The sequence below is a fragment of the Sebastes fasciatus genome, chromosome 4 (assembly GCF_043250625.1).
Source record: "Sebastes fasciatus isolate fSebFas1 chromosome 4, fSebFas1.pri, whole genome shotgun sequence".
Taxonomy (NCBI): domain Eukaryota; kingdom Metazoa; phylum Chordata; class Actinopteri; order Perciformes; family Sebastidae; genus Sebastes; species Sebastes fasciatus.
Genome location: NC_133798.1, coordinates 22,327,947 through 22,347,565, shown reverse-complemented (window position 1 = coordinate 22,347,565; position 19,619 = coordinate 22,327,947). Strand labels below are relative to the sequence as shown.

At 39.7% G+C, this 19,619-nt stretch overlaps 2 protein-coding genes across 11 annotated transcripts in view; one reads left to right on the top strand and one right to left on the bottom strand.

The window, feature by feature from the left end:
• Positions 1-310: 310 nt before the first annotated feature.
• Positions 311-19,592, bottom strand: stra6 (signaling receptor and transporter of retinol STRA6). 3 transcript variants are annotated; one of them, XM_074632837.1, is made up of 20 exons: positions 19,408-19,592; positions 19,213-19,296; positions 16,148-16,230; positions 14,508-14,917; positions 13,080-13,146; positions 11,439-11,521; positions 9,813-9,946; positions 9,170-9,336; positions 8,231-8,356; positions 7,484-7,551; positions 6,689-6,768; positions 6,529-6,590; positions 6,195-6,357; positions 6,010-6,085; positions 5,446-5,579; positions 4,322-4,439; positions 3,889-3,990; positions 3,612-3,775; positions 2,824-2,961; positions 311-1,306 (listed from the first exon to the last, which is right to left on the bottom strand). In XM_074632837.1, the coding sequence occupies exons 4-20, from the start codon at positions 14,576-14,578 to the stop codon at positions 1,077-1,079; spliced, it is 1,983 nt and encodes a 660-aa protein (XP_074488938.1). In that variant the 5' UTR covers positions 14,579-14,917; positions 16,148-16,230; positions 19,213-19,296; positions 19,408-19,592; the 3' UTR covers positions 311-1,076. The 3 variants fall into 3 exon arrangements, with proteins under 3 accessions (XP_074488938.1, XP_074488937.1, XP_074488936.1); XM_074632836.1 differs by lacking the exon at positions 16,148-16,230 and having other exon boundaries at positions 19,209-19,296; XM_074632835.1 differs by lacking the exon at positions 16,148-16,230.
• Positions 18,830-19,619, top strand: part of LOC141766203 (coiled-coil domain-containing protein 33-like) — a 55,758-nt gene continuing 54,968 nt past the window's right edge. For 4 of the 8 annotated variants that reach the window (XM_074632844.1, XM_074632842.1, XM_074632841.1 and 1 more), the window contains exon 1: positions 18,832-18,993. The gene's annotated coding sequence lies outside the window, so the exon portion shown is untranslated. Of the gene's footprint in view, positions 18,994-19,619 lie in introns of all 8 variants that reach the window. The other 4 variants (XM_074632848.1, XM_074632847.1, XM_074632846.1 and 1 more) reach the window with 3 other exon arrangements.

The following is a 19,619-nucleotide window of genomic DNA, read 5'->3' as shown; positions in this document are numbered from 1 at the left end:
TGATTTCTTCCCTGTTAATTCATTTTGCATGCGTTTTTTTTCTTTTGATGCCTTTTAATTATGGGGCTTTGGTTCGATGTCTGTCATATTTTCTAACAAAATACGAAAAACTAAGCTCTGTGGTTTTGGAGAATGTGTTTATGCAGAAGAAAGCGTTTGAAAGCGATGATGAACACAAAGCCTCCCTTTGTCTTCATTTTGGCCCTGTGCAGTTTATTTCGCTCAACAACACCACACCATGTATTTAAAATAACCGACTCTAGAATTAAATATTTCAAATAATATAAATGATTGAAAAAAAAGAGAAGACTTTTGTTTCAGTTTTTATTTTCACAGTAATCATAAGGAAAATTCGGCTGTTCATATTTTCACTTAAAAGTCGTTATTTAACATGTAAATGCAGAGACAAACGATGAAATGTTGGTGAATATCAGAAACCAGAAAAAGGACAAGAAGAAAACGCTGGTAGCAGCAAGTGGTTTGGGACTTAAAGATCTAGAAATAAAACAAAACAAATGCATTTGTTTCCTATTCCACAGGTTATTGTTAATTACACAAAATGTGTACAATTGAAAAAAAAGAAAGAAATTTAATACCCTGTTTATGAAAACAGCTCATTATGTAAATTCATAAATAGTGAAATACTCTATAATACCCTCTTTAAAAAGGATGCTGCAGTGGAATGAACGTCCATGTGTTTAGTTTGGGAGACTACACATTTGCATTATCTGCACTTTGTGATAATAACAACATATTGGAAAACATATGCCATTAACCTACAGGTTGAAACATTAAAGCAAATGAATGCCATCCCAAAATAAGCACATGAAAATGATACGTAATGAGTGTGTTCAGATGGGAGATCAGTGCCATATACGAGCTTTCCCATCAGACTGGAGACTGTGGCCCTCACATAGAAGCAACCAGGGCAGCATGAAGAGCACAAAGTGGACACACACATCTCCAGACAGGAAAAGGCTCGGTGAACTCTAAGTGCACTTATTGTGGACAAATAATATGACTGTAGAATTTGCCCAAAACCAGAAGAGACTTTAATCCTTAATCAGGGGTCACATTCATTCCTCTGCCTCCTTGGTTGCTGCCTCCTTCTTGCTCCCCTCCTTGGCGCTGCTGCGGTTCAGGCTTCCATTCAAAAAGCTCTCTGTGGTCTGACGCTGGAAGTGCTTCCTGGTGCCCACCAGGGAGGGGTTGTTGACCAGGGTGTAGAGGAGCTGCCAGTGCCTGCGGGCCCTCTTTGCACTGGACACTTTGTGCTGTTTCTTCTCCTGATGGACCAGCTGGATCCCTGAGGACATTCAGACATCATGATAGCACCCAGATGGTATGTCCTATACAAGTCCTATACAAGTCCTATTGTCACAAGAAGCTTTTTTTTAAATCTTAACTGGAATGGGAAAAGACTTGAAGGCCACCCAGGGACTATCAAGATACAGAAAGAGTAATAATAGAAAGCAATCATATTCTAATCCTCTAAGCATGGAGGGAGCATATTGGGCATGCTATTAACACACTGAAAGCTTAAGCCCTTGGGCTACATGAATACGAAACAGGCAATTAGCGTAGCTCGTCTGTGTAATCAGCTACTGGAGAACTCATCTTTGTAGTACAATAGATTATTTCTGATAATGCATTGTTCTGTAGATGCAAACAAGCAACATCTCCACTGCACATAATTGGACTCAGCTGTGACGAGGTAACATGCAGGCAGAGCTGAATTCCACAACAACCAATGAAGGCTGATGCATTTTCCTGCTAATTTGTCTCTATAATGTCCTCTTGTCAGCACACGTGTAGGCGACTATCGCAACCTGTTTGCCTCAAAGTAGCTGCCCATACTTTATGTAAATTACATAAATGATTCATGGGTTGAATAATATGTATAATGGCGACCTATAGGACTACATTATCTCTTGAGGCTGAGGGCTCAGGCGAGTGTGGGCATGAAGGACAGCTGATTAGTTTATGACAGATTTGATTGAGACCAGCAGCAGGACCGTAACTTATTGCACACAGTGAGACTCAATTTGCTCCTGGCATATTAAATCAGAGCTGCTAAGCTTTCATTTCTTCTGCGCGTGCCAGACAGTGTTATGATCTGATTATGTGAAACAGTGACCTGCTACTGAATTCTAAACCTCTCTGGAGAAATTAAGTGTGAATCTGCTGTTTATCTTTAAAGGATAAAGCTGGTTGATTCTATATGTTTCTTATTATCATGAAAAGACCAAAAACAACAATGAATTGCTCCTTCAAACAAGTATTTACCTCCTATTTTCTTAGCTTATTCATCTGTGCCACAAACCTCCATTGTTGTCCAAAAACTATTAAAAACACTGGGTGACTTGTTCTTTCATAACCATAAACATGGACACTGTAGTTTATTTTTAATAAATTCAACAAACAGCAACCTGCTGCTGTAAACACTCAATAAAGCAAAAAATGTATATTAATGCGATTGAAATTAATTCCCAACAAATGTATTATTTACTTCTGTTTTAGTAACGTTTGCTTAAAACTACAGTGCTCCGTTGTTCTAGGACATTATTGACCCTTTTTTAAACAAATAAACTATATATTTGTGATCTGTTATCTTTTCAGAAAGTGCCATAGACAAGGTAGGGAAGTCAGAAAGAATTAAAAAGGACTAATGTTTTGTTGCTTTTGGTCTTTTCATGTGATTTGTTGACAAAAGAGAAAAACACTAGCCTTATCCTTTAAATGTATGAATACAGTGAACCCACAGTGTGAGCTGAATCATTAGCACTTGTATGTAGACTGTGATGTGAGTTTTGTGCTACAGACCCTCTTCGGCGTCCCGTGACCTCTGCTCAGCATTGTTCTCCTGGCCCACGGACTGCAGCAGCATCCCGCAGAAGGCCTTCATCACGGGGTGCGACTGGCTCACCTCAATCTTCAGATAATGAGCGTAGCAGCGGTAGGCTGCAGACAGACACAGGGAGGGGGGGGGATCACTCTGACTGGGCAAAAGCAATAAACACATAGGACTGCACCCCGTGTTGGCTTTGAGGCAATCACACATAATGGGCCATACAATCACACCTCTTTTTTTCCTTTTTTTTTAAACCACCTGCTTTTTTCCTGACAACAGATGTCTTAAATCTGCAGCCATTTCAGAGATCGGTGTGCAATTACAGTCACTGCACAGAATACAGATATCATAGGAGCTGCAGTGAGCTGCTATGAGGGTAAAGTGGAGAGGATATGCAATTCTGGCCTCTAAGTGGGATCAGTAAAAGTGCATTTGCTCGTAGGAAATTGCTTCATTTTAAGCCTCCACAGTGAGAGTGAAAAAAAACCCACAGTGTCGTCTACAAAGGTAAAAGCAGGATGTTAATACCAATGAATATGTTAACATTGTGTGTCTGAGACTAAGGAGAAAAAAGGCATTGGATTCATTACTGGATTTTAACCCATATAAAATGCACACAGGGGGTCCAAGGTTGAAGCTATCCTTTATATTAATATATACATTTTACTGAAGATGACATTGAACTTGACCTGATGCTTTGGCCCAGTCAGCACATTAGATAATGACATCATCTGTACAGAGTGCAGAATATCCGTCTCACCTGGGTCAAACGCCTCCACATTGCGGTTAAGAAGACTGATGTCCATTCGTCCCATGTGGACAATGTTGAAAAGGGCTGTGATGATCATGCGCCACACTGCCAGCAGCACCCCGATCAGAACGTTGACTGGAAACAGCAGGTACGTCAGCAGGAACAGATTACCCCTGTAAGAGAGCAGGATAGGATACATTAATCACACAGGACTATGCTGTAATTATCTGACAGTAAAACCATAAAGTAAATGAACACGAGATGATGCACAAATACAGTGACTCACCTGTTGTCTAGGTCTCGTGTGCCTGCTGTTTTTTTGATGAAGCAAAACCTGCCGGTGATGTGTTGAATCAACACAGCCAAGAGGATCATCAGACAGAAGGGCCTGGTGGGAAAAAACAATCAACAATCAAACATCTCCTGCAGTGAGACGGAAGTAGGGCTGTCAAAACAGGCCAAAAATTACATTTGAATATTTGTTCTAAAAAAAAAACATATGTTTGAATTATTCAAATGTTTATTTTTGCACATCATGCCAATGACACCGTGTCCCAACTGGCTGCAAGCGACACAGCACTGCACAGCGCGATGCAGCATGTCATTTTGAGCTGAACTCTTGTCTGGTGTCAAGTTTTCAGGAAGTGAAAAAGCAGCCTGACCAACATGCATTTTTGAGATATCTAAAACGGGTAAAAGAGAGATGTGACGACGCTCACCACATACTCAACAGGATCTGAAAGAGGATCAGATTCTGTCCGTGCAGCACAGGCATGATGATGAGGAAGACGGCGACCAGGAGGCAGAGGAAGAACACCATGGTCTGGACGATCATGCCTGCAGAGGAGAGATCAGAGCGTCAGGGCCTCCTCACTGCTGATATCCTGTCCAGCATCCAACAAATCACTGCACACACCCCCCACATCCAGACGCCACACCTCCCTCAAAGAATAACTGATGCTGTAAAGTTGTACATTTATACAACAGAGGAAGGTAAACATGTTGCCTTGGTCTTGTATTATGCCTGGTCAAGTGTTTAATTTGTATAACAACTACTTTTCTTTTTCAAACAGCTTTCCATTTTCCACTGAAGTTGGCTATATCTGGTGTAGTGTCATTTATTACCCTGTATCGGGTTAGTGAAGGGAGGGGCAAGCAATATTTTTTTTTATCTTGGAAAACTCAAGAACAAAATTTGAGAAGTATCCTTTCACGAACCAAACAGACACATACAAACATAAAGGGAGTTGTGAACAGACAGAGTGCGATTAATAAGGCATGAAATGTTACTGTTTTACCACTATCTGATGTGCAAACACATCCCCTCTATTTAGGGGTACAGTATGTATGGTACAGTAACCATGTGACACACAAAATCTAAGGTTTAGCAGCATTTCTGAAGTGAAAAAACAAAAATAAGAGATCCAAAAAATTTAAACAAACTGGAAATATGGTAAACAAACAAAACAAAAAACTAGAATTACACCCTTGTGGTTGTATGCCTCTGCCAACCAGTCAAGTTGCAGTTTACATCCATGTCTGTCCAAAATGTCATCACGTCATCATTTTATCCTGTTAGACATTTGTGTGAAATTGTCATAATTAGCTTATGAATTCTTGAGTTATGGCCAAAAATGTGTTTTGTGAGGTCACAGTGACCTTTGATCACAAACTCTAGTCAGTTCATCCTAGAGTCCAAGTGGACGTTTGTGCCAAATTTGAAGAAATTCCCTGCAGGCACCCGAAAACATAATGCCTCCGGCCACGGCTGTCGCTAGTGTGGAGGCATAAAACCCAGGATAATCTCTATTCTTTTCCTTTAGTATTCAAACTGTAACTGTACCAATGCAGATGTGAGCTGCAGTGAAGCTGGTGTATCCCATCCAGCAGACCAGCGCTGGCCGCGACGCCCTGATGCTCCTCTGACAGTTGTAAACATCATAGATATCTCCTCTGTACAGCGCCTTCAGGTTCGACCTAAAACACAATCAAAACAATGCAGCACTATGCAAAACATAAACTGATTCATCAATGAATGTACAAATTACATAATAAATTGAAGAGGTAATTTAGCATGGGATATACGACCGAAATGCAATTCAATACTCGACACAGAAACCCATTTCTTGTTAATACGACGTAATTTATGGTAATGGCACAGTATTTCATTTCTTATCTTAATAGCCATTTTTCAATTCTAGCAGCAGTTAACGCAGAGTGAATGCTATTCTGTGTGTCTGTGGATGATTAGTACTCTATTATGTTATAATAACTCCTCTGTGAACCATTATGTATTATAATGAAGAAGCCAGAATGAGAAGCACGCTCGCGATTCTTTGAAACTTTGGGAAGAGAATAGAAAGAGTAGGAAAATACAGCTGTTATATTGTTCTTTTCTCACACCTACCGATGTAAAACCATGGACCGCATGAGCATGACCAGGTTAACCAAACCAGACAGCGTCATCGCTGAGATGTAGCACACTGCAGGATGAAGAGCACACGACATTCAGGTTGTAACTAAATGAATACATGTATATTCTGCATCTCACATGTCACTAAATGGCTGCTTCTGTTTGTTGATTTCACTCACCTTCTACACACCACATGTAGTGAACCACTATTCTGACCACTTCATGTTTGTCTGGAGACAGCACAATCTTGAAGCCAGCTAAAACGTTGGCGATGTCTTCATCGACTCCCGAACGGGCAGTCTGGAGAACTGGCACCACTGCCGAGATCAGTAGGAGACCCACCTAAAATAAACAGGACATTTATTCTTCATTACTGGAAAAGCTCTTACCCTAGCATGACAATGAAATGGCTTTTACAGATGTGGAAATTTAAAAATGCACTGTACAGAAAGCAGCACTTAGAGTCTACTGACTTTCTTCTTTCTGGATTATAAAGTCTAATATGGTACTTACCTGATACAGGGTAATAAATGACACCACACCAGATATAGCCAACTTCAGTGGAAAACGGAAAGCTGTTTGTAAAAGAAAAGTAGTTGTTATACAAATTTAACAAGACGTAACACTTGAAGGCGTAACCAGACATAACACAAGAACAAGGCGACATGTTTACCTTCCTCCGGTGTATAAATGTACGACTTCACAGCATCAATTATTCTCTGAGGGAGCTTTGGTGTCTCTGTGCTTGATGTGCTGAGGTGAAAGGTAAACAGAGGCACACATTTACAATGCACTTTTGCATACATTTGTGAAAAACATTCATCCTTGAATACATCAAATAAAAAAAATGTGTTTCTATGTAGGTAGGGTCAAACTCAGAATCAAATTCTCTACAAATGGAAGAGAAAATACATTATGTCCCGGTGCTCATTCACCAACAACCTCTGCATGACACATTGTTCATTTGCATTGACTCTATGAGGAAATATTACAACCATTTGATAGATGTATTTTGTAATTTTCCTCAGATAAAAGTTAATTTTTTTATTTAGAAAAAAAAGATAAAAGAAAGATGGGCTATAAGGGATGTAAGAATAAGTTCATCCATTATAAAATTATATTATTTTACACCCAACAAACTGTTTAAAATGGGCTTAACCCAAGATAATAAATGTTGGAAATGTCCCTTAAAATAGGTGCTGAAAACAACCAGAATCCCCACAAATGTGTCAGTTTAAGGGGATTAATCTCTCATGCTACCAGCTTCCTTAAAGGAATTAACATCCAGCAAAACAAGTTTCTTATTTTAGGAGAAGAGCTCCCACTTCTGCTGTGTTTTAACTCAGAATTACACATAAAATTTGCACGTTTTGCATTACTCTTTTAGCTGAAGAGATGTCCAAATGCAAACATAACGTAACAATGCAGCAAATCAGGTGTGTTACTGATAACAGGCTACAACTCTCACCTGATTTTGATGGGCTTCTTCTTGAGCATTTTCTTCACATAGTCTTTATAGTAGCTGCTGCTGAGATCCTAATAAAAAAATGGACAGCAATCATGTAAAAAAACAAACGATGGTAGATAGTAAATAAGTTAAGATAGAATGCAGCTGAATGAACTGATTTGATTGATTTGGGGGTCACACTTCATATTCCTGACCTCCTTGGGAAGTATGTGGCATTAGGTAGTGTTTAAATTATTAACATGTGGAAAACGCATTGCTCACAAACTAAGCCTCCTTAAGATAAGTGTATCTGTGCAGATTTATGGTGTCAGGTACGTTCCTGTGACGTGGAGGGGAGCTTTGTCACACCCATACTGAGATTAGCATCAAATAAACACAGCATTGTGTCTCCTCGGTGAGAAAACAAGGCAACCTTTTCATAATCTGATCAAGAACATAACGTAAACCAATTACGTCAAATCTACTTAAAATGATTAGACCGGCATGCTGCGTTGGACTTCACATTTTCCCTCAGCCTAGACTGTATGAGCACGATAAGCCTCTTGATTAGCAGGCGGCTTATAAAGGTTGCTCACGTGCACAGATTGTGAAGAAATGTGCGTCTTAGAGAGATTTTTTAATAGTTCAGGCTTACGAAAACTACAAATCTTGTATCTGGTTTGTTATGCAAGCAGGCCAAGCAATCAGTGCTATAAGGGCTGAAGCAGATATGGCAAAGGAGCTGCATGCGCTCAGATCAAAACTTACCTCTGTAGCGTTGTTCTTTTCAGTGCCATTAAAGCCCTTGAATAGAAACAGGGGATACTGGAAACTGAGGAATGCCAAGCAAGCTATCTGGGGCAGGCTGGAGAAAAGGGAGTAGTGTTTGTGTATCTGCAAAGGAATAAAAGAAGACTTTAAATCACCTAGCAACTTGTTTTGGAAGTTTTTGGAGTGACAGACTAGGAATACATGATAAAAGTACATTGTGGTGACACAAAGGGGACACAAATGGCTTTGTGTGTTGTGGTAATGTCTGCATATTGGCCAAATGGGATACCCATCACAACACAAACATCTGAGGCCTTCATTGACCACATTTTTGTGATTTAGCGCCATAAAACGCTCACATAGTGTGATAGTGTTTAGAAAGAAATATACTAAATATAATATTTAGTAAAATGTATTCTATTGTCTTTATGTTGAGCTCAGTCATGCAGATCAGCTCAAATGCTCCCTGCAGCGTTTGGTGTGTGCCAGCTCATGGTGTTGCAACTATTAAAAGAAAAAGACAAACCATCCAGAGCCTGGATGTCGCTCTCTTTTACTGACACACACTAAACTGATTAACTGTGACAAAGCCTCTTGATTAAGACCAACAGACAGTGGAACTAATTGTTTTGAGTCGTAGACATTCATCGCACAGAAACCCCCCCAAAAAACGTGGATGTGGCACAAAATCTGGGCTTGATATTCAACTTTTCAAATCACATCTCTTACATATACTACAGACCAGCTTTGTTTGGTAATTAAAGGGTTTCAAGACCAGAACAAATCTGCTTTTCCTTTGAAATAACCCTTAAAACTCAGACAGATGACACATTGCAAAGAAAGTGACGATTAATCCAGTGACAATATTAATCGCTCTATTCTTCATGAATCCCTTTCTGTCTCCTAAAAGCAGTCTTGGATGCCATCTTTGCTTACCAGAGGTGTTTTGGGACAGTCAATCTTCTGCCAGACCAGAACACCAAAGTGCGTCCAGGACAAGAGGCTACCGAGTACATAGCCAACTTTATTATGTAAAGTACCACATGCCAGGAGAGGGTAGTATAGCGCGGGGTAGTAGAAGACTCCCAGAATCACCCAGTTCTCTGCAAATACAACAAAAGTGTGTGAAGACACAGCAGAGCATCAATATACGCTGATTTGTAGACACAAGATTCAAACTTTGACAACTAATTCTGCTTCAGTTAACACACCTTTTCCCAAAACTTGTGTGGAAACTATGGGTGATCTAACTCTACTCTCATTATATTTCCTACTCTGCTGAACCTTGCACTGTTTGAGGATTGTGTAAAGTAGCAGGGAACCGACTCCTTACAGTCAATTCTTAAAAGCTTCTTGTAAAGCTTAGTCCAAAATAACACATGGAAACAAAATAATCCAATTACATAACACGGATATTAAACAAAAAAGAATGTTTATGTCAATCCATTTGATGCTGCCTAATCTCCTAACAGAACCTTTCTTTTATCCATTTGTTCAAAAGAGGTTACATTAAATATAGAAGATATATTTAAATTGTGAATGCAGATACGCTGATGCCAGTGCAGAAGAACCAACTCACGTTTATTCTCTGTGTCTGTTGTGAAGGGGAGGGGGTTTGGCGATATGATCAGGCCCCACAGTTTGCACAAGAGCACTCCAAACACCGCCACTGCCAGGCCCTTGTGCTGCGTATGATCCAGGAAGTTGACCGGACTGTGAAATCAAGCAGCAGGTATTTAGAGCCCACATGTTACCAGAGGTACTCACAGTTGGATGAGCAGAAATGACAAACTTTATAAAAAGTTTTAGTCCACAAACTACAAACTAACTAACAGACTTAAAGTTTATCAGACATGTTTAGTGTGATATTTCCACGCTGCCCTCGGCTTCCATTCATGTCAGTGTAGTCAAATCAGCTACGGGGTTTGAAACTAGATCGAGATAGGAAAATCCATCGCAGTTTTCCACCTCAATTAATCCAGGGAAAGTTCACTGAGCATGACAGCTCTCATCAGCACCCACCTCCAAAAACCCACAATTACTCACATTCACACCTAGAATGACCACAGTTTGATCTGTCGGCCACTAAGCAGCTCCACTGGAGCAGATTTGGGAGCTAATTGGTGCATCAGCCAGTCAAAAGATTAAATTAGTGCAGAGACCATTTGTGCTATTATTATTAAGTTGCAAGGAGACACTGCTTTAAAACCTTGCTGGTGTGTTCCAGTGCTTTTGGGAAACACCAGTCATCCTAAAGTTGCCTTTATAAAATGACAAACTAATGGTTCTTATCTCGACATCTATGTTTCCATATTGTTTATGTTCTAACATGAACATGCAACGGCTCCCAGCAGTATTCATCTCTTATGCTGAATGTCCAGTCAACCTACTGTAAGTGTTTGCATATTGAACATAACACACTGAAATGAATGGAAGCCAATAACTGCCGGGTTTATAGGAAATCAATCCATAAAACTGCCGTATGCTTTGGATAACCGCCAATAGTGATTAAATGCAATTTGCTGAGCGAGAGTAGACCATGCAACGCTACTAGTATGGTCCTATAAAAGCAAGTCGCTATTTGATTTCACATTTAACCATAGTGTTTCAGCCCATTCTCATTCCCAGGGCATCAAATACCTACGCTTTGTCACGCCCCTCGGCGTGTGATAGCGACGCACATGGCACCCTTTTGTGTCTGTATGAGACGCACTTTGCTTTCATGTAACATCAATATTAAATTCTCGGAGGAAGTGCTTCGGGAGTGTGGTGACATATTTTAAGAGCAAAGAAACACACAATGGGCTGGCGAGGAGGGGAGTTGGATGGGCCCAACAAACACAGGGCTGTCAACCTGGAGACCGCTCTTTATGTCCTGTGTGAAACCAACAACGTGTTGTTTGTCTTTGTGTTCACAACATTAGGTTTCACTTTCACTTTACAAACATAGTAATGTTAAGCCAAACCATGATATTTTTCCTAAACCTAAGCAGGCGATTTTGTTTGAATTCACAACGTTATCCACTCGTTTACTGCGACCATAGTGGAGCGCCATAGTTTCACATGCTGGGCTACCCAAGTGCGTTAGAAAGTGACACCAAGGGGTCCTGACAAAGCGTCAGTATGTGACGAGTTGGGATGAGAACGTGTTGGGTGTTTATTGTCAATCAAGAAAGGAGAAATAAAAGATAAAATACAGCCTCACCTGAGTAAACCTGGGAGTCCTTTCTGTCTGTCGCCCACCTTCGTGCGTCTGGCTAAGATCGCTAGGATCAGCATGACGACGAGCTAGGAGGAGAGGAAACGTCAGTTAGCCTTATCTACAGAGTAGCGTGCAGCTGTGGAGTCCCCCGGGTTCAAACCCGGGAGTCTCATTAGTACTCCCCATGGATGTGGTGTGAATGAGTTGTCATCAGTCAGGATCACTGACCAGTGAGAGTTCAATGACCTGTCATGACCTGTGACACATTTAGGAAACACAAGGATGGGAAGAGTGCCTCGCTCTAAACTGGGACAGTCTGGACTAAAGACCATCTTTAAAACAGACATCAGAGGAAGAGAGAGTGAAAACATGTTGGTATGTGCAATAATTACAAAATGCTAATGGTAGTGAACATTATTGGATCTCATATTTGTGATGGAATTTTCCATCAATTCCTCTCTTATTGGTAGAAAGGTCAGAGTGTTTGTCAGAGTGTCCCTCTGTTGACATTTTTGGGTTGGAGTCCTGTCTAGAGGCGCCACCGTTATCTGTACAGCTGTGTCTGTGGTGGAGACCGTAGAGCCAGTCGCTAGGGCAACCAGGGTCAGAGATGCCAGAGGAACAGAGTAAGTCATAACATGATAAGGGGTAAGACACTGAGCACCGGGGAGGAAGGGCAGAGTTGTGAGGCCTTCACGCAGAGAGCATCTATTGTGGAGACCTGACAATTCTCCTTGATCAAGCTTCAATAAACCTTCTTTTGTAAGACATCATCAGCTCCGGACCTCTTCCTTCCAAAGATAACTTGTATATCAATTATTCCATCACAATATTGGTTGAGTGACAAGATAACCAATATGGCCTCGGGGCTAAATTGGTAAATCCTCTGCTCTCAATTATTATAATACATTCATTTTTCATTTGTATTACTTGTAGGGCTAACTCCTCTTAGTTAATTAGTTGACTAGTTGGTCTTTTTGGTCTTAGTCGACTAGAATTTCTTTGTCGATTAGTAATATTTTTATGCTTTTTCCATGCTTAATGACATATTTCCAAGAAACTTATGAGCACAAGATTTAAAGTTTGTGTGATTCTTTGTGGAGAAACTCAGTTTAAAGATGAAATAAACTAATCGATTGAGTCGACAAGAATTTCTTTGGTTACCAGGACAGCCCTACTTACTTGATTTGTATAATGTAAGTGGAAATCACTTGTAGAGCAAATATGTAAAATATTAGATATATTAAGTCATAATTTTGGGTCAGGCTCTCCATCAACAGGACATAATGGTAGGCAAATAGACATATTTCATAATGTGAATGATCCAGTGTGCCCCACACATGGATCTGGATCATTTGGTCCTTGAACCTTCGTTCCACCAAACTGCATGAAAACCTGTTCACAACTTTTTGAGATATCCTGCTAACTAATAGCCAAACAAACAGCCAGGACTGAAAATAGACAAGGCTGACTTTGACAACCAAACCTTGCATAGCGTTATCACAGGAGAGAAAATCATCATATCTCTGTGGCACATCATAAAACATGCTTTATGTCTGACATCAAGGTGTGATATCATACACCCAGTGAATGAATGACAGCGTAACGTTGCGTCACATTAATCCAACAGGAAAGCGGACTTACAGATATCGCTGTGATGCATATGTGGTAGAGCCTGTCGTCAGCGATGGGGTCACATGGAGGGATTATTCTAAAAAAAGGAACAAAACATTCACACATGAGCAAAAACAATCCAACTTAAGACTGGAGGATTTGAGTCACTGAGCAGACCTACACCTCGCTAAACCTTTCACACGTCACTGTCAGGACCATTTGTGGCTGGAAACTTTGTGACTGAAATCCCACAGCTGAGATTTGCATTTTAAACGGATTGGTATCAGCGTGAGAGGGGAAAACAACAAATGCCTATGTTCACGTTCCTGTACACTGGAAGAGCAGGAATGCCTGGTCATGGGGTGTGATATACAGAGAAGGCCTCATATACTACACATACTGTATGGGCTGCGAGCGCAGAGATGGCAGCTCCCAGAATGGATGTTTTGACATTTTTCACAACAGTCTCCTACCCGTCCAAACAATGTGTGGATTTTGTAACTTATTGGCACTCAGAGAGCGGACCGTTTGTAAATTTAAGGCAATGTCAAAAATTCCCATTTCCAGAGTCAGAGCTGGCTTAGGAGGACATTATAGTGTTTACAAATCAGCTAAATACAAAAGCTTTTCAGACCACAACTCAACACAGTCTATTCATTTACATGACAGCCAGATGGTTTATTAGCTCAACATGGGGGCTGGCGATAAATGACGCTTGTTCCATCGTATTTCTGTCATATTGTCCAGCTGAAGCTGTTATTAAATATCAATATTCTTTCTATTAATCACTCTGTGCCATTGTATACATGGGATTGCAATTTAGGTGTAAGAAATATCTCAGAAATAACTGCATGTGCCCTGTTGCATTGTGGGATGGGCCAGCAGCAAAGAATGATGCTATAAGACTGTCAGTATCCGCTTTGGGTCCAACTTTGCATGCATCTTTACTTTTTGTGGTTGAAAATAGTTACACTAAAAACAGTGAGTTATAATGGGTCGAATACACTTGTGTTTTGTTCACACTGTTGTACTTTCTACCTTCTTCTCTAACACAGTTAGAGGTGAATATGAGTTGAACGATCCCAGGAAGAATAGCTGGTGCCACTGGCATCAGCTCATGGGGATCCTTTTAAAGACATAAATCTCCAGGCATGACAATGAGACAGCTTCTACTGTAATATGACAAGTGATCTGCACAGATACAAGACCACACAATGACACCGGCTCTGTCGAAGTGTCACCTAATATCTCAATGAGAGCTGTATCTCACCGAAACATTGTTAAGACTTTAGAAAGTTTGAAGAACGACTAACACACGTTAAATAATGGACAGACTGAATTATCTTATGTTAGAGAGTTTTATACAAACACTAAAAGCATACAGAACTAAACTAAGTGGACATTTAAGCCTAAAAGAACTAATCTTAAGTCTTCAGAAAAACGATAAAATGTACTTACTCTGCCTCAATTTTAGTCGGCAAAGGATCCAGGTCTGGGTACTCGTAGTCCAGTAGAGCATCCTTATCCATTTTGCTGTCTCTTTTTTTAAACAGGTCCAAAGTCTTTCAAAGGAGGCTGAAGTACTTTCAACCACAATCTTTGGTGGCACACAGCTGCGATCCCCTTGACTTAAGAAATAAAAGTGTCTCCCAAGTCCCAAGCTGGACTCTGTTGCTGCTGCTGAGGCGTCCTTGCTCCCCTGTGTTTGGTCTCGTCTCACTCTGTTACTCTCCTTCGCAGCCTGTGTTCAGGTGCCCTCGTCGTCCCACTGAGGAGCTGAGAGTAATGTGACAGGTCCTGGCTGCAGCGTGCTGCCTCCACCCTGCAAAGGCCCTATTTCAGCTGAGGGTTGCCACCACACTGGGATCCTGGGGACAGAGTGAGAGGGGGGCAGTGTGTGAAAGGAGGGAAAATGTGGAGATCTGGGCAGCCAATCTGGAAGGCCACCTGCAGCTTACTGGGATTACATCTACTTTTGGGGTTGTGTTATTGGACCTGTGGTCGATGGTTGAAGGGGTCAGATGTGCAGAGTTATACAAACTCCAGCTAGGACTGTGTGGGTAGTGATGAGTCTTTCCTATCGGAGCCACCGTGATAACAGGGAAATTCTCCTGTTGTTCCCCTCAGTCATGGATCAGTTACATTTGTGAAAGGTTACCAAAGCAGGATGGAAGAACTGCAAGTTTTCAGGACCTCGCCTCACTACATAACTCTGCACCTTCAGCTTGATAAGAATCAAGGAAGGGTTCATTCAACCCAGTACTTTGTCTTCAGCAGATAAATTAAGATAAAGATGTCCAAGGGCATATTCATGTGGAAGCAGTTTTCTAAACCAGATATCTGCATCTTTAATTTTCCCCACGGCTATTTTAATATGTTGTTTAAAAGAAAAAAAATGGTTTACCCGAAATGTGACAACAGGTGATTTCCAAACAGTAATGAAAGTCGCCCTGTAAACGGCTGATAAAGATCATACACATATCACGAGAGGGGCAAGTCTATGTTTTCAACATGATACGAGCACATGATACGTGAATGAGATGGATTTAACAATAGGTACAGTCACACTGCCCTGAGGAAAGGAGTTTCATTGAAGCTATTTTTGTCATACCAATGGTGTCTTTTGTCAGCTCATGAGACACAAATAATATCCATCAATAATGTGGACAACCTTTCATTGTGTGGACTTACAAAAGAGAGTTGACTTCAGAGTATATCAGCCTCAGAGAACAAATTACCACAGCACATTTTTTTAAATCATCACATCTCTCAATCAAAACAAAAAAGCATTAGAGCAAAACCTAATTGTACTGTTGATGGTTACAGACCACTTAATGTGTGTTTCTCCTGCTGTCCTGTTAACCAACATTAGTGTCAAAATGGTAAGCTCATTAATTAATAAGTTGAGCAACAGAAAATTAAATACAGTTTTGAACATTCATTAATCATTAAGTCACTTGCAAAGCAAAAAGGCCAAATCTGCTATGATTCCAGCTTCTCAAATGTGAGGATTTGCAGCTTTTTAAAATTACAGATTGTTCGATAATCACAATAATTTTTACTTTCAAAACTGAATAACATTATATGAGTTTATTTACATTTCTTATTTTTCACATGACAGTTTGACCTGGCTCATCTCATCCCACCAGGTTGGATCTTGTCCTCAGTAGTGGCCTGACTCCTGAATCCCGACAAATCTCTGTTACATATTAAATCATATCAGAGTAAAGAAGCACAGGTGGTTCACAAACAAAGTACTTTTCTTTTCTTGGGTTAATTTCCGCTACAGTGCACCGTTTTGACTATAAAATATGTTTTTCTCCTTTTTGTATCCTGCTGCTCCTCTTCGTCTTCTGAAAAAGAGTTAGGAGATCTCAAAACAGGAATATGACTTATTTCTTCTGTGGCGGAAAAGCTGATTTGGGCAGCAGGTGTTTCCTATTGAATTCAAGAGAATGAATGAATGACAGCAACAACAGTATAAGGAGAGGCAAATGATCACAAAGAGCCTTCAATGTCAGAAAAGCACAAGCATGTGAGTGCTACAAAGACAGCCTGAGGTCAAGGGTCATGGCAACACCCTAGCTCAAATCATTTTCTTTGTACTTCCATTTCCAGAGTCTACATGCATCATAACATACTCAAAACGTTGTCATGTGAAATATGTCTGCTGAGATCTGTTCCTGCATTCACCTGCAGCCGGCTGAGAGCAAGTCAGTTTTGCAACACTGCCTCCATGTCAGCACACACTCATTATGCCGGGATTACAGTCACACAACTTTAAAAAAGCAACAAAACTTCCCTCCTAACACTCCTGAGAAAACACGGTTTCTCAAGCATAGTAAGCCACCAAATCAAATGTGCTCCCGAAAGAAAAAGCAGCAGCCCAGCAAATAAAGGGGTCACTGAACAAAGAATGCTTTGAACAGTTATAATTACATCACAGAGAGGCACAGTTTGATCGAGCCGGACAGTTCACTTGTATCAGGTTTAGGATGTCGGCTCGAAAACCCTTTGGTTGGAAATATATGAAGCATGAGATATTGTAAAAACAAACATGATTGAATTAGTGATTTACTAATCCATTTTTAACAATCTGAACAGCAACATCATCAACGGCGACGAGTGAAGCATCCACAAACTAATTAAACGTTAAAGAGACTCAATTAACAAATACTTCCAGTGCTTAAAAAAGATACTAAAATAATGCATGGATATACAAATGCTGACTCTACCTTTAGTTATGCTTTTCATAACTTTCATATCCACAATATGAGATGTAAATGTCTCACTTGCAGAAGTTCATTTTCAATTAGATTTAGGGGTACCGAATTATGGAGTAGCTTTTCACATCTGTCAAAAAACTGTTCCTCTATAAAATGCTACAAAAGATGCTTAAAATGTCATTTAACTGCTGTTTTGTAAATGCTTTTCCCCACGTTGTCCATATATGTTTTATCTTTTTTATTAGTTTGACACTTAAATGTACGCACACACACAGGACTTTTTTATGTATATATTGTTATTGTTGTTTGTTGTGATTATATATATCTCGCCAGTGGTTGAATTTACTCAAGTACTGTATGAGTACAATTATGAGGTACTTTTACTTTACTTTAGTATTTCCATTTAATGCTACATTATACTTATATTTCTCTACATTTCAGAGGCAAATATTTTACTTTTTACTTCACTACATTTATATAACAGCTTTAGTTACTTTGCAGATTCAGATTAATACCCAGCAATATATACATTTTCATTACTTTTAAAGCAACATTAAAGTGATGTACACATTAATGCATCACTATATACAGTATAATCCGGTAATATATATAATATATATAAGTGTTGTGATATGGTTCTGAAATGGGCCATTCTGCAAAATGAGTACTTTTGTAGTACTTGTAGTACTTTTTGTACTTTAAGTATATTTTGATGCTGATACTTTTGTACTTTTACTCGAGTAAGATTTTGAATGCAGGACATTTACTTGTAACAGAGTATTTTCACACTGTAGTATTGCGAAAAGATCTGAGTACTTCTTCCACCACTGTATCTCGTTCTAATTGTTTGTCATGACTGTTATATAGTCATAATATTTTCTGTATATTAATCTTGTGTTCCCTATAACATTGAGAAATTGTAACATTATTTAGGTGGAATAAGCCCGGTGGTGTTTTTCTGCCTCTCCTTTTTGTTATGTTTGTGTATTCTTAAATTATGCAATAAATAAATAAACAAAATATAAATAAATAATATAAATAGTAAATTAATACATCACTATTCTGAAAATGGGCCATTCTGCTGAATGAGTACTTTTACTTTTTGTACTTTAAGTATATTTTGATGCTGATACTTTTGTACTTGAGTAAGTAAAAGATCTGAGTACTTCTTCCACCACTGTATCTTGTTCTAATTGTTTGTAATCATTATTACAGTATGTAGTCACATTATTTTCTGCATATTAATCTTGTGTTTTGAAATTTGAACATTATTTAGGTGGAGGCTTCAAATAAGCCCAGTGATGTTTTTCTGCCTCTTCCTGCACTGTATATTATTTTTTTGTTATGTTTGTGTATTCTTAAATTGTGCAAAAAATAAAATAAAATACAAATGATCATCCAGGGACTGTGAGGAACCCAAACGTTTCCAAAAAAAAAATATCTTCTGTGTTTTTATTCGCATTTATTCGCTACATAACTGAATTAAATTAAACTTGATTTTATTTTACTAAACAATATCACAGCATTGAAGCAGACAGGTTCTTGTCTTCCCACAGCTGAGCATGCGTGTCTCTGCTTTCTATGGAGCTGCAGTTATACAGCTCCAGCCTACAGTCCTCTGGATGGATTTAGTTTCACACAGGACAAATTTCATGTCCTTTGAAGTTGAGCTTGATCCTCTGACAACAAAGAGACTTTCAGCCTGAGAGCCACGACAGGTAACTGAGTCACCTGTGCCTCTGTTGTTTCACCTGTACTAACTTTATCTGAGCCTTTTAGAGGCCTACATGAGGAGTTGAACTTGTATTGTATGACTCCACCTGCGTGCAAAAAACACATTGACTGGCTGCTTTATTGTGCGTGTATTTAATATGAGCTTACTACACATGCTGATCAGTTTTATTCTATGTGTTATTTATGATGCTATGGCTACTTACCGACCGCCTGCAGGTGTGCTGCTGCAGCTCCAGGTGGGCGTGGAGGCTGGATTAATGTCAAAGCAGGACCTCTGGCACCAACAGCTAGTTTTATAAAAAAAAAATGTATATTATTTAAATAGGTTTTGTGCATTACCTGACCATATGTAGCACATTAATTTGTCCACACTGCAGCCTACAAAAGTTTGATCTTACCTCGTGTTGTGCTCTCTCAGCTTGGAGGACTTCAAATGACTTGAGTTTTACATCACTTTTCCACCATACTAACCTCCTCCTCCTCGGAGTTCAATAATCACATAGACAAAACAACAATGTGGAGAGCAACTTTTCTTCTTTTCTCTGGACACCTCACATGCAGACAGTGTGTGTGTGTGGTTAGTGGGACTTTGACCAGCCTCTATCTATCT

What these genes read in the sequence shown, in the direction of transcription:
- stra6 (XM_074632836.1), bottom strand. Translation starts at nt 14,578, where the DNA reads ATGGATAAGGATGCTCTACTGGACTACGAGTACCCAGACCTGGATCCT. An exon ending in CATTTATTACCCTGTATCAG is followed by an intron (nt 6,358 to 6,528) that starts GTAAGTACCATA and finishes TGTTTATTTTAG; the next exon opens with GTGGGTCTCCTACTGATCTC. An exon ending in ACACGAGACCTAGACAACAG is followed by an intron (nt 3,776 to 3,888) that starts GTGAGTCACTGT and finishes GCTCTCTTACAG; the next exon opens with GGGTAATCTGTTCCTGCTGA.